Source organism: Eubalaena glacialis, chromosome 19 (genome assembly GCF_028564815.1).
Source record: "Eubalaena glacialis isolate mEubGla1 chromosome 19, mEubGla1.1.hap2.+ XY, whole genome shotgun sequence".
Taxonomy (NCBI): domain Eukaryota; kingdom Metazoa; phylum Chordata; class Mammalia; order Artiodactyla; family Balaenidae; genus Eubalaena; species Eubalaena glacialis.
Genome location: NC_083734.1, coordinates 3,035,522 through 3,050,310, shown reverse-complemented (window position 1 = coordinate 3,050,310; position 14,789 = coordinate 3,035,522). Strand labels below are relative to the sequence as shown.

The following is a 14,789-nucleotide window of genomic DNA, read 5'->3' as shown; positions in this document are numbered from 1 at the left end:
GGAGCAGGGGCAGGATCCGGGGTTTCACCGGCCACAGACCGCAGAGAGTGGTCCCCCTGAGCCAGGCTGGTGTCAGCGCACTGCTGACCCGGGGACGCCGCTCGGACCCGCTGCAGCCTCCACCGTCAGACAGAGGTCCATTCCCAGCACCTGCTCAGGTCGGGGACACACTCGGGCATCCACAGCCGCGGCCGGTCTCCTGTTCACGCCCCGACACTCTCCCCACCCAGGGAGAGGCTTGACCTTGGCTCTGGAGCCGACTCTGAGGTCCAGGCTTCGCCTCCAGTTAGGACGTGACCTTGGGCAGGTTATGTTTGTGTGTCCGGTTTCCCCCATACCAAGATCACCCCCATACCAAGACCATCATCAATCTGGAGGGTTTGGCACCTGCGCTCAGAGAGCTTTCAATACGCATCAGCTGTGATTACCTTACATGCCCCGAACCCAGACAAATGTATCAACCTGCTCTGATTGTACGGTGAAAAGACCCCGGGTTCTGGTTACAATCTCAACTGCAGTCTCAGCAGAGACACGCTGAATAATCTGGGACCAGTTGCTCCTTCTCTCTGGACCTCTTGCTGCTCCGTCCGTCACCTGATCGACGTCATTGATTTGAAAAACCCATTTATTGATCTTACAGGCTCCTCCCTGGCAGGAGCGCCCAGCTACAGGGATTACGCAGTCCTGTGGGAGGGGCCCCACGGGTGGGAGGCTGGTCACTCTGCTTTAGGGGCGAGGGTGGTCAGAGGTTCATAGGAAAATGGCATTTGAACGAGGCTGGAAGGATGACCCACTGGAGTCTGCTCGGTAAATAATGGCGAGGCTTTTATGTCGCTGCCCTTTCAGAGCTGAGCGTTCGCAGGGATCGCGTCCTGTAGTAGGCCCACGCTCCTCCTCCACGGCTGAGGTCCGGGGACCCCGGAGCCGCACAGAGCAGGTGGTGCTCGGAGTCCGCATCCCGGGACCTGGCCCGCATCTCGAGGCCCGCTCCGGGGTCCGCTCGCTGGGAGCGCGGGGGTGCGGCCGCTCTGGCCGCCAGTGCCCTGGCCACACTCGGCTGTGGCAGGGGCCCCGCTTCCGGGAGGGTTGGCTCGGCTCGGGCAGCGCCCGCGCAGTCCCAGCACGCTAGAGCCGAGGGGAGCCCGAGCCGAGGGGAGCCCGAGCCGAGCGCAGGCCGCGCACGCGCGCGCGCGTCACGTGGGCGGCGCGGGCGCGCCCCGCCGCGGGAGGGGGCGGGGTGGGGGGCGGGGTCGGCGCGCGGCCTCCCGTGAAGCCCCGCGCGGGGACGGACCGGAATTCCGGGCGGGCGGCTTGTTGTTAACATGGCGGCGGGAGCTACCGGCACGTCTCCAGGAGGCGGCGGGGCCCACACCCGGAAGACGGGTCTCTTTTCGGCCTAGCGCGGCGGCCGCTGCGGACCCGGAAGTCCGGGCCAGTTGCTGAATGAGGGGAGCCGGGTCCTCTCCGCGCCAGTCCCCCCGCGCCCTCCGCCCCGACCCGGGCCCCGCCATGTCCTTCTTCCGGCGGAAAGGTAACGAGGGGCGCGGACGGGCGCGGGGCCGGGCCTGGGGCGGTGGGTGGCGTCGAGGCCGAGGCCGAGGCGCGGAAGGACGCTCTGTGTGTTGGACCCGCGGTCTTGCGAGAGGGAGCGGGGCCTCCGCGCGGGCGGGCACCAGCCGGTTCCGAAGTGTGTGCCGGGACCCGCGCGGGGTGGTGCGTTTTGCGGACACACAGCTTTTCGGGGGCGGGGCGGGGCGTGTGTGTGAGTTTGTACCAAAAGAAGGGAATTCCTTCCGTACTTTCTTTACGGAAGTCTCGGACTTGTCAGAATATTGAGGGGTTTATGTCTAAAAGCAACACGTGAAAAAATTGGTTTCTTCAACTAGTGCTCTTTTCCAGTTTCCCCTTTTTTCGGGGGGTGGGGGAGCGGGATTCTGCTGTCCCTAAAGTGACAGTGCTTAACTTACGGCTAAAAGTTCCCTGACGAAAACGACTCCTTTTGATGAATTAGCAAGTTTACTAAGTACTGGAACCCAAACTTCAGAAACAAACTGCTTATATTTCTGATTTTCAGTAGTAGCTGCCCAATTTTTGAGTAGAGGCAGCTTGATTTTGAGCCTGGGTAAGGTTGTTGGAGTTTCGTTACCGGTACGTATCCAGAGTGGACAAGTGTGGGCCTTCTGGGTTGATTAGTGGTTCTTGTATCGATTCTCGATGCTTCCGGGAAAATTTACCAGGCAAAAACGGGTTTTTGGGAAAGCACTAAACTAAATCAGGGACTTGGGTTCACGTGACAGCTCTGCTACTAACTCTGTCACCTGGGACAGAAAAATGTTAACCCACTTTCCTCTCTCACCTGAGAATTCAATGATTCCTAAAGGCCCCATTCAACTCTATAAATTAAAGAATTCCTTTTAAGTAGGCACAGATTTTTAATAACTGATGCCATGTGATGAGTGAATGAAACCATGATGAGTGAATGAAAACCACTCTGAATGAATGAAAGCGGTAAAATGGTACAAGGAAGCTTTATTGGTAAGGTACCTTGGTATAATTAATAGCTCTCTAATTTGTTTGAGTGTTGGAATGGTTAGTTGTAGTGTTTTTTTTCGGGGGGGGGATCATTCTGTGTATAATGAGGCAAATTGCATGTTGCACAATAGACTGTTGTCTCTATTCAACAAATACTTTTTGAACGTCCACTGTTTGCCAGGCACTGTGCTAGGCCCTCAGTGTTAAGCACTGAACAAGACAAAATCCTTATATCCATGGAGCTTGTTGTCTGCTGGGGTAGACGGACAATAAATCTCTCTCTGTCTCCCTCTCTCTCTCTGTCTCCCCCTCTCTGTTTACAAATTGAATACAGTGTTATGAAAGAGCTTGAGAGAAGAAACATATTTCGGTTTGATGTTAGTCAAAGGCCTCAGCAGGTGACCTTGAAACTTAGAACTGAAGGAACAGCAGGAGGTAACATATAGACGCCAGGGAAGAGCATTCTAGGCTCAGGGAATAACGTGTTCAGAGGCTGGGAGGCAAGAGTTTGGTGCCCTTCAGGAAAGAAAAGAAGCCCACTGTGACTCGGGCTTAGAGAGGTAGACAAGGATCAGATGATTCAGAGCTTTGTAGGTCACGGTTAGGTGTTATTCCAAGTGCAGAAACAATATTACTTTTAAAATTTTAAAGAGGGGTGATTTGATCTCTTTTTATGTTTTAAAAAGATCATTCTAGATGCTTTTTGGAAACTGGATGTGTCAAGAATAGAAACTGGAGATGGTCTTATTTAGGGATCCCATCCAGTCTCTGAATACCATTTTTAAATACCACCTATCTGCTGATGACTCCCAAATTTACATCCCCAGCTTGGATTCTCTGCCCTGAATCCAAACTGTGTATCCAACCGTTGGTCCGCTTTATACCTCTGCCTAATGGATGTCTAATAGATAAATCTTTAGCCTACTGTATCTAAAATTTCCCCTTAGATTTAGTCCTCCTAAACCTGTACATCACTTTTTCTCCTCTGAACAAATTACATTTCTGGCCTTTTAGTTGCTCAGGCTAAAACTTTAATACCTTCTTGAACCTCTTTCTCTCCTACTGTATATCTGATCTGTTAGGTCTACCCCAGAATATACCCAAATCCAGCCACTTCTCACCGTCCCTGACCATTAACACCCTGGTCTAGGGAGTCATCTCTATTTAGGTTGGGTGGTTAAGGAAGTCCTCTGAGGGATGTCATTCAGATCTCAGCTTAAATGTCAAGAGGAAGCCGGTTTTATGAAGATCAAGGAAGCAGCATTATTTTGCTATAGGCTTCAATTTGGTTTCCCTTCTTCCATTCTTGACGCCTGTGGTGTATTTTCGAAATGCATTCTGCCACACCTCTGTTCAGATTCCCTCAGTGGCTTCCTGTACATGGCCCTCCATAATCTAGGTCCCATTTCTTCTCTGTATTCATCTCCTGCTTTCTTTCTCCATCATTCTTCCATTTATATTGGCCTCCTTGTTGTTAAGTACATTCCCACTTCAGGGCCTTTGCACTTATTCTCTCTGCCTGGAAACCTCTTCCCACAGATATGTGCCTATGTTGTCCCCCATCTTCTTCAGGTTTTTGATTAATTGACATCTTAGTGAAGCTTTCTCTGACCAGCTTGCGTAAGATTGTAGTCCCCAGGCCCTGCACTCCCATCCCGTCACCCTACTTTATTTTTTCTGTAGCATTTGTCACCATCTGCTGTACTGTGTGTTTTATTAGGATGGAAGATGATTTCTGTTCATGGCTGTATCCCCATGTCTAGATTAGTGCCTGGGATATAGTTAGGAAATTAGTAAATATTTGTTGAATAATTAAAGTAAGAAAAATATTAGGAAGTAATAAGTGCTGTGCAGGGAATTTAAACAGTGATGTGGGAGCAGATCACCAGATGACAATTTGTGTTTGGATAGTGAGGGAAGGCTTCTCTGAGCAGATGGTATTTAAATTGAGGTGTCAATGAGGAAGGAGAGCCAGCCTTGCAAAGGTAAAAGGAACTGCATTCTGGCTGGAAAGATCTGGTAATACAAACATCCTGAGGCAGGAAAGAGCGGGGTTTGTTCAAGGACAGAAAGAAGGCTGAAACGTGCTGGGAGTGGAGGGCGATGGGGCATGTTTTAGAGATAGAGATAGCATGACTTGAGTAATGATTGGAGTGAAGGAAAACTGGGAAAGATTTGGAAAGCTTAGACATGGGGTAGGAGGAGTCCAGAGCTCTCTTCCGGCAGTTGTGAGTTTCCGGAAACTCTTGGACGTCCGTGTGGATATGTCAAGGAGGCAGTTGGATGTACAGGTCTGTAGTTCTGGGAGGGGATCAGAATTTGAGTTCTGAATCTGGACTTAGAAGTATTTTGCATAAATGATGGTTAAAGACACAGGCCTAAATGAGCTCATCTGTGGAGTACATATGGGATATGAATTAGTTGTGTTGAAAGGCTATGGTGCTGTAACAAAGAGACACTAAGTACAATGGCTCAAACAAGGTAGGCCTTTATTTCTGTCTTGTGTAACCGTCCAAGTCCCTGGTCATCAGGTGGCTTTGCTTCACGATTATTCAGGAATCATTTTCCTCCCATTGTGTTACTCCTCTTTCTCTTAGGGTGTAGGCTGTGTTATCAAAGCCAGATCATGGTCCCTTCTGTCAGCTTTCTGACTCCTGATAAGGGGAAAGAGAAGCTTTGGCCAGAAATGGCATGCACCTTTTCTGTTCACATTTCATTGCTGAGGACCGAGTCATGTGCTCACAGTTAATTAACTCAGGGGCTTCTGGGAAAAGGAGAGAAGCTAGCCAGTTGTGTGCCAGGATACAACCCTCTTACTCGGAAGGCCAGGTAGAACCCTCTACAACCCTCTACAGTGGCCAGGTAGAATCTCCTGCCATGCTGTAGACAAGGAGAGAGCTCCGGGGTTAATCCAGCTTTTAGAAGTTGAGGAACATGAGTCATTGGCAAAGGAGAATCGACAAGAAAACGCCAGTGGTACAGGAGTACAATATCATGGAAGCTAAGAGAAGATAATACTTCAAAAAGGAGGGGTAAACAGGGAAGGGGCTGGAAGGGGCCATTGGGGTAAGGGTGGGGGGTTGTTGTTTTTAAGATAAAAGATGCTAAGCACGTTTGTTCTAGGAAGGATCCAGTAGAGAGGGAGAAAATGATACCGAAGAGAGGTGTTACTTGCAGGAGTGAAGTTCTTGAAAAGACCTTAGGAGCTGGGATTAAAGCCTGGCTGTATCAAGATTTGATTAGGATACACTGCAGCTGGAAATGGCAATCGATACAACCACTTGTTTAAAAGTTTAAAAACTTTCAAACAGTACTATAACTTGTTTATGAATACGTAAATATATTAAAGAGTAAAAATGATGGAAACCATAAACATTCAATTTCTGAAATTTTTTTCTCTAGGAAGAGGGGGAATGAGTTGAGGGAGGGACTTGAGTTGTAACTGCAGTGTTTTATTTCTTTTAAAAATGCTTCTGAAGCAAATATGGCATAATGTTAAGATTTGCTAAACCTGAGTGTTCCTCATATTAAGGTCTAGTCTTGCCTTTGTTTTAAATGTTTCATAATAATAAGAAATTATTATTTCTTATAGAAGAAATAGTAGTGCAAAATAGGATGACAAATAAACCACGATAAATGTAAATAGAATAAAATCTCTATGGCTAAAAAATCTTACAAAAGTCCATATAAAGATGGACTAAAAGATAAAGACTCAAGTTGGGTAATAAACCAAAATGCAGCTATTTACCAGAGACACAACCAAAACATAAGAACATAGAGAAATTGAAAATAAATGGATGCAAAGATATATCAGGCAAATGTTAACTAGAAGAAAGTTTGTGTGGTAGATGAAATACTTTAAAGCATAAAATACCATTAGGGATAAGAAGGCCTGTAAATTATGATAAAATGAAAAAGGTACTAAGAAGATAAAATTTTGAACTTGTTTGTACCTAAATCAGTTTCAAAATGTATAAAACAAAATGTACAGAATTACCAGGAGAAGTCAACAAATTTGTCATCATAGTTAGAGTTTTAAGAATGTTCTTTTTTAGAAATAAAGAGCAGTAATCACAATAAAAAGAAATGGGTTAACCCAGACAATAAAAAGATGGTGATCTTCAGATTGGTTTCCTGTTCTGTACTGTTTAAATGTTAAAAAGGTCATGGGAAAGTTAAAAGTAAAAGGCTGGAGAAGCATATCAGGGATATACAAACAGAAGGAAAGCTAGCATAGTCTTCACAATAGCACACACATGAAAAAAAGATGGAAAAGTTAAGTTTTGTGAGGGAAAGGGAACGAGTCATTATTCACAGATGATATGATTGCATACATAGAATATTCAACAAAATCTAGGCTTCCCTGGTGGCACAGTAGTAATGAACCCCCCTGCCAGTGCAGGGGACATGGGTTCAAGCCCTGGTCCAGGAAGATCCCACATGCCGCGGAGCTACTAAGCCCATGCGCCACAACTACTGAACCTGCTCTCTAGAGCCTGTGAGCCACAACTACTGAGCCCACGTGCCACAACTACTGAAGCCTGCGCACCTAGAGCCCGTGCTCTGCAACAAGAGAAGCCGCCGCAATGAGAAGCCCAGGCACCACAACAAAGAGTAGGCCCCGCTCGCCGCAACTAGAGAAAGCCCGCGCACAGCAACAAAGACCCGACGCAGCCAAAAAATAATTTTTTTTTAAAAAAGAAAAAACATGGGCTTCCCTGGTGGCGCAGTGGTTGAGAATCTGCCTGCCAATGCAGGGGACATGGGTTTGAGCCCTGGTCTGGGAAGATCCCACATGCCGCGGAGTGACTAGGCCCGTGAGCCACAGTTGCTGAGCCTGCGCGTCTGGAGCCTGTGCTCCGCAACAAGAGAGGCCGCGATAGTGAGAGGCCAGCGCACCGCGATGAAGAGTGGCCCCCACTTGCCGCAACTAGAGAAAGCCCTCGCACAGAAACGAAGACCCAATACAGCCATAAATAAATAAATAAATAAATTAATTAATTAAAAAAAATTTTTAAAAGAAAAAACATAAGAAAAGTAAAGTGGGCTGTGTCAGATCCCGAAAGTTTCTCACTTGGCTTGAGCTGCCATGCGCCTTCTTTCTTGCATGTGATCTTGCTAGTGTGTCTGCATTAGAATTTCCAGTGTTTTGTGTAATAGAGGAGAAATGGTGTAATTTTTTTAAAAATTTATTTATTTATTTTTGGCTGCGTTGGGTCTTCCTTGCTGCGTGCGTGCTTTCTCTAGTTGCAGAGAGCGGGGGCTACTCTTCGTTGCGGTGCGTGGGCTTCTCATCGTGTTGGCTTCTCTTGTTGCGGAGCACGGGCTCTAGGCACACGGGCGTCCGTAGTTGTGGCTCACGGGCTCTAGAGCGCAGGCTCAGTAGTTGTGGCGCACGGGCTTCGTTGCTCCGCGGCATGTGGGAACTTCCCAGACCAGGGCTTGAACCCTTGTCCCCTGCATTGGCAGGTGAATTCTTAACCACTGCGCCACCAGGGAAGCCCGAAATGGTATAATTTTTTAAGAGACAGTTGTTAAAGCTTGAGTAGTAGAAGTTTTAGAATGTTTGTAAGTTTAGAATATTTGTATTTGATGCTGTGGCAGGGATACACAGGAAGTCCGAGATGTTACACAACCAGAGAACTCTGTCTTTTTCTTCAGGCTGCATCTAGTAGTGAGTGGCACATGGTAATAATGTTAACTAGCGTCTTAAGTTTACTGTGTCCTAGCTCCTCTTGTAAGACCTTTACAAGTACTTATGTTTTCATCCACAACCCTCTCAGGTAGTCTCCACTGTGGCTGGTGGAGAACCACACTGGGCAAGTACATGTTCGGTTTTGCTATGCTGGCTGGGAGGTGCTCTCGACATGTCCATTTACACACGTTATCTTAACCACACAGTAATTCTACAGTCCGAGTTTTAAACCAGAGGTAGAAGAGTGATTTTTTTAGGGTCTAGCAGACCAGGGTTGAAATCCTGCCTGTTGAAATGACTCTTGACTAGCTCATAACAGTGACCTAGTTTTGTAAATGAAGGAAGTTGAGACCCAGAGAATTAAAGTAACTTGTCCAGCATCACATGGCTATTGAATGGTAGAGCCCAAATTTGAACCCAGGTGTTCTGATCTTGTCTCTCCTTAAGCTCTGAGCGTACTTGACCAAATGCTGTTCAAAGATCACTTCCTGAGAGAAACTTCCCCTGACAACTGCCCTGCCCCGCCCTGCTCCAGGGCAGCTCGCCCGTTGTTGGGGAACTTTGAACACACCTGTCAGAATAGAGCTGGTGTGATTTTTACAAGGCCTGGACGGGGGTTTCTGGTTGTAGAAGTTGGTCATGGTGCTCTCTTCTCTTCCAGTGAAAGGCAAAGAGCAAGAGAAGACCTCAGATGTCAAGTCAGTTAAAGGTGAGTCAGCGTGTTGCAGTGATGAACTCTTTCATCCTGTTACGTTCTCCCTTCTTTTGCCATTAATCGTCTCTGCCTTCTTTTGTAATTACTTATGACTGTGACTTAACTTATATACTCTTCAACACCCACCATGTAATAGGCTGTTACTAAGCGTTTATTGGTTGTCCTAGTGATTCCGGTGAACCAGTGTCGTCCGTACTAATCACACATTTGATTGTTCCCCACAAGCAATTAGTTGACTGTATTTTAAAAAAACAAAAAGCAGAAAATACTCTTTACTGAGCAGTCTGACCACTGACTTACGAAGCCTGGTTTTCTGTGGTTTATCTGGAAGTATGGTTGCTTACAGTTTTCACTTCCTTATTACTTTGGATGAATGGCCTTAACCTAAAATTTATTGGGAGTCCTTTATTGGAATCAATATATTGTCCTTATTTATAGGTAAGAGCATGTTTTTTTAGATTGTAATCTCTGCTGTAGTTTTGACTGATTTCATTATGTCAATGTACAAAAATTGAAATGGGAAAATTATAATGAAAATTACTTTCATGACCAGTACGTACAAATGTCATAGATGTAATTTATTTACGTGAATTCTAAAGATTGCCACTTATTTAGATTTTTCTTTTAAATGTTTGTAGGTTGTGTGGCTAGCATTGAGTAGTAACTGCATATGCTCAAATTGCCAGGGGGACACTAATTATAACGTAGAGGTTTGTAAGATTAGGGAAGAAGTAGAGTAGCTTACAGCCTTATTTTCTGCTTATTTCTGATAATTTAAAGCCAGTTGGTTCATATTGCCTTTTTTAAGGAGAATTTGATTGATATTGGTAAAGACTTCAAGCCCTCAGGAAGCAGAGGCTTGTGAAGACTAGCCTTGATTGTAGTAGCAAGAGGGACTTTGATGTCCGAGGCACACCAGCCTCCGACAGTGTGCCCTGGGGGAACTTTCCTCATTTGTACAACGAGGGGATTGGCCTACCTAACTCCTCAATCTGTCCCAGGCTAAAACACTCCATGCTTGTACTCCATTTATGACAGTACATAGTCTGTGCTCACATTCACTGCCTTAACTTTAGAATAACACAGACGCAGCAGGGAAACAGGCCCTCAAGAAGGTTGCAATCTGATTAGAAGGACAAACTCAGACCCAGAACAGTAGCAAATAAACCAGAATCATAAAACTATAGTTTATTGAGCACCTGTTCTGTTCTAGGTGTTAGACAAAAACTGTGGCTGTAACAGTGAACAAAAAAGACTTGGATCCACATCGTGCCCTCGTTGAACTTACAAATTGGTGGTAGGAAGAGGAGCATGAATCAGATGATGCACAGATGGCTTGGGCTAGATCAGCAGTGATGGAGATAAAGAGACCTGGACAGAGCTGTGTGGGAGGTGGAATAGATAGAGCTTTGTTCTCGATTAGGTATGAGGGCGAGGAAGCTAAGGCTGGCACCCAGCTTTCTGGCAGGCCTAACACTGTGGCTGGTGGAGAACCACACTGGGCCAGTACCTGTTCCTTTTTGCTATGGTGGCTGGGAGGTGCTCTTGAGACGTCCATTTACACACGTTATCTTAACCACACAATAATTCTACAGTCCGAGTAACCAGATAAAAGAGTGATTTTCTAGAGTCTAGCAGACCGAGGTTGAAATCCTGCCTGTTGAAATGCCTCTTTACTACCTCATTGACTTAGGGCAAAGCACTTAACTTTGTTCTGTTTGTGTATTCATCTCCAAAATGAGGTAAATACTGGTCTTGCAGCATTGTTGTGAGAGATAAATGAAATAATGTACCCCAAAAAAAGTACATCAAGAAACCAGTACAGGGCTTCCCTGGTGGCGCAGTGGTTAAGAACCCACCTGCCAATGCAGAGGACACGGGTTCGAGCCCTGGTCCGGGAAGATCCCACGTGCCGCGGAGCAACTAAGCCTGTGCGCCACAACTACTGAGCCTGCGCTCTAGAGCCCATGAGCCACAACTACCGAGCCCATGTGCTGCAACTACTGAAGCCCGCACGCCTAGAGCCCGTGCTCCACAACAAGAGAAGCCACCGCAATGAGAAGCCTGCCTACTGCAACATGAGTAGCCCCCTCTCTCCGCAACTAGAGGAAGCCCGCGTGCAGCAGCGAAGACCCAACACAGCCAAAAATAAATAAATTTATTTTTAAAAAAAGAAAAGAAACCAGTACAGTGCCTCGTACATAGTAAGTTTTATATTGGTAGCTATTACCATTTTAACAGAGTAGGCCCTTGATATGTTGGATTAGTTGTTAGTTATTAGTGTTACAGGGAGTTCAGAGGAATTTGAGATCAGCAGATGGTTTCTGGAGCATAGGGAAGCCTTCATAGAAATGAGACTTCATGTGTATCAAATTTGAATGATAAGGATTTGAATGAAAGAGTCAGTTCTTCCTCTTTCCCCTACCAGCCCAGCTGCCTATTTCTTTGAGTGTATACTGGGCAGAAGGACCTTCAGACTACTAACAGGAACTTTTTGGGATAGATTGAGGTCAGATAGTAGAGGGTCTTAAAGACCAGAAAAGCGTTGAGACAGAGAAAACAGGGAACCACTGCGGGCTTTTGAGCAGGATGTTGATGCTTTACATATGATAGTTATAGAGGTTAGCCTGGAAGAGTCATACAGAATGGAGACCCTAGATGTGCTTTGCTGTGATACAAGAAGACCTGTACTAAGGGTGTGGTGTTGAAAATAAACAGGTCAGTATCTTGAAGGAAAAGTCAACAGATCTTGACAAGTAAACAGGTATAGTGAGGAAGAATGGGTCCAAGATCTTGAGCTTTAGGGACTGGTGGATTGACAGAGATAGGAAAATTAGAGAAGGAGAATTAGTCTGGAAGAAGATGTTTTAAGTTTGACGTTTGGAAAAATTGGTCTTGAGATGGTAAAGATGACAAATGAGAGGTTGGTTAGTAGCAAATAATTAGAGCCACAGGCTGGAAGCCGAGCTCAGAGGTCAGCCTGAGATCAGGTCAGGGTCCCCTCTGCCTCCAGCTCTGCAGGGGTGAGCCCTTGGAGCTGGCGCTGGGAGGGCCCGAATCAAGCGCCTGTGTGAGACTTTCCCCTTGAATCAGCCAGAGTTACAGTTAACTCTGTTTTGTCTATTTTAGATAACAATTTAGATTTTAGATATCTGTTTTAGCTAAAGTTTTATCTATTTTACAGACATATCAAGGTCCCACTTACGTTTATTTGGGTGGGGGGAGCTTACAGCTAAAAAAAAAAAAAAGTTTGGAAAAGATTGCTCTTGGGCTTCCCTGGTGGCGCAGTGGTTGAGAATCTGCCTGCCAATGCAGGGGACACGGGTTCGAGCCCTGGTCTGGGAAGATCCCACATGCCGCAGAGCAACTAGGCCCGTGTGCCACAAGTACTGAGCCTGCGCGTCTGGAGCCTGTGCTCTGCAGCAAGAGAGGCCGCGACAGTGAGAGGCCCGCGCACCGCGATGAAGAGTGGCCCCCACTTGCCACAACAAGAGAAAGCCCTCGCACAGAAACGAAGACCCAACACAGCCATAAATAAAAATTAATTAATTAATTAATTTTAAAAAAAAAGATTGCTCTAGTAATAACTGAAGGTTTGAGAATAAATGTGCTTTCTAGCAGAAGGACTAAAAGAAGAACAGAGAACCTTGGGAAGCAGAGGAGTGATGGATGCCATGTCTGGCCCCGTGGGCGTTGATATGTGCATTAAAGAGAAGGGGAGGGAGGAGCACTTGGGAGAGGAGAAGAGAGGAGCGTGTGGGACCACAGAGGCCTCAGGGAGATGGGATGTGAGGAAGGAGTTTGTGAGGGAAGTTGTTCTAACAGAGAAGTTAAGAAAGAAGAAGGCTTGCACAAATGAGTTAGTAGTATTTCACATCATCATACACGTCTAATTAGGAAACAATCAGAAAGTCTCACTGTTCTTTTATTTTTTTGAACATCTTTATTGGAGTATAATTGCTTTACAGTGGTGTGTCAGTTTCTGCTTCATAACAAAGTCAATCAGTCATACATAGAGTCTCACTGTTCTTGATGCGTGGTATTTGTAGCTTGTCTATACAAAAAACTAGATATTATTGTTTATAAGCCTACCAAAATGATTCTGCTCCCTTCAATTTATCATAAAAATAAAAACAAAAAACAGCTTCCTTCTAAAATAGAAAAAATCATTTGAAGACAACTCCATTGCATAATTCTCCCAACTCTTATTGAATGACTGATAAATACATTTTCCTCAGATAAACATTCTCATCTGCTTTATCCCGTAAACACATCTCACAGTAATAGATTGAATTACAGTACTATGTATTCTTCATAGGAGGTATTACGTGGTGTCACTCAGATTCTGTGTCCAGGAACCGTTTGCTAAGATTGAGAGCACTTATCTGTTGACCAATGTATCATAAATTGACTGCTCAATAAAATAAGTGGTGCTAGTAGACAGAAGTTTAGTCATCTGAGAGTATTTATATTGAGGGTGTGGAATGCTCAGTGACCTGTATGTTTCTAGCCTTCTTGCTATAGCAATGCACTAAACCAAAACTTCTTAAAAACCTTTCATGAGAGTCTTTGATATTTGTGTAGAATAAATGGGATAGGTGGAATGTTAATTCAGCTGTAGCAACAAGTTCATAGGGTTACCTTGACCATAATATGGAGTTGATGATTTCCTATTAACACATTGGTGACTAACCTCTTTATTTTGAAGTCAAAAGGATGATATTAATATTTCTTCAGACTACTAAAGAAAATATATTTTGTGAATTTTTAAGTATGCTTCATCTTTAGGCAGCTTGAACTTTGATCAGTTTTTATTAGATGGTGGAATTTTGTTACTCAATTAAAAAGTAAAATAAGGATCCTGAAGAGTATTTTTCTAATTTTTTTCCCATAAGCTTTTATTTTGGAATTTTAATTTTGTTCCTTCAGCAAGCAAGTATTAAGGAATTGAAAAGGGTCCATGTTTCAGAATGTTTGCTGCCTTCGGTACTTTCTGTCTTCAGAAGAGTTCTCAAAGAGAACTCAAAGATCTCTCTTTTAAGTTACATTTTTGGCACAGTATTTTGAGAATTACAAATAATAGTAGGACATTTCTTTCCAATTTTCTGCTGCTTGGTTAATTTACCGTTTCCCCAAGTATTTTTGTTGAGTGTATGTACTTAAGAGAGGTGTTACAAAATCTAATTTTTAAAGTTCCCTTAAAGCCCTCTTAGGAGACAGTTTTAGACTATCAAATTGTGTTTAATTTTTAACAATTTTTTGAAAAATTATAGCTTCAGTATCCGTACATTCCCCACAAAAAAGCACTAAAAATCATGCCTTGCTGGAGGCTGCAGGACCAAGTCACGTTGCAATCAATGCCATTTCTGCCAACATGGACTCCTTTTCAAGTAGTAGGACGGCAACACTTAAGAAGCAGCCCAGCCACATGGAGGCCGCTCATTTTGGTGACCTGGGTAAGTGACTTTCAGTTTTTGTTGACTTCCTAGGAGGAGGGAATGAGTATAACATGTGAAATTCCTGTCAAAGGATACCGAACTGTGTAATTGGATGGGACTTTGAAAAAAATGTTGTAACTGAAATAACAGCTGTAAGTGTAATTAATGGATGGGTCCATGTTGTGTTTCTGTAAATACAAAACGCATGCCCAGTAGAAAAATGGGCCATTTCCAGAAGAAGAAATACATTTGGCCACTAGATATATGAAAAGGATGCCTCACTGCAGTAATACTAGTGAAATGCAAATTAAAATAATGAGTTAATGCCTAACACACTGGCAAATATTTAAAGTTTGATAATTGGAATGTTAATGTAGATGCAGAGAAATAACCACTCCTGTATAGCGGA

At 44.7% G+C, this 14,789-nt stretch overlaps 1 protein-coding gene across 3 annotated transcripts in view; it reads left to right on the top strand.

The window, feature by feature from the left end:
- The first annotated feature begins 1,316 nt into the window (after nucleotides 1-1,316).
- Nucleotides 1,317-14,789, top strand: part of AKAP10 (A-kinase anchoring protein 10) — a 52,437-nt gene continuing 38,964 nt past the window's right edge. For 2 of the 3 annotated variants that reach the window (XM_061175056.1, XM_061175054.1), the window contains exons 1-3: nucleotides 1,317-1,531; nucleotides 8,889-8,936; nucleotides 14,216-14,398. In XM_061175056.1, the coding sequence (XP_061031039.1) occupies nucleotides 1,444-1,531; nucleotides 8,889-8,936; nucleotides 14,216-14,398 (319 nt within the window). In that variant the 5' untranslated portion in view covers nucleotides 1,317-1,443. The remainder of the gene's footprint in view (nucleotides 1,532-8,888; nucleotides 8,937-14,215; nucleotides 14,399-14,789) is intronic. The other variant, XM_061175055.1, reaches the window with a different exon arrangement.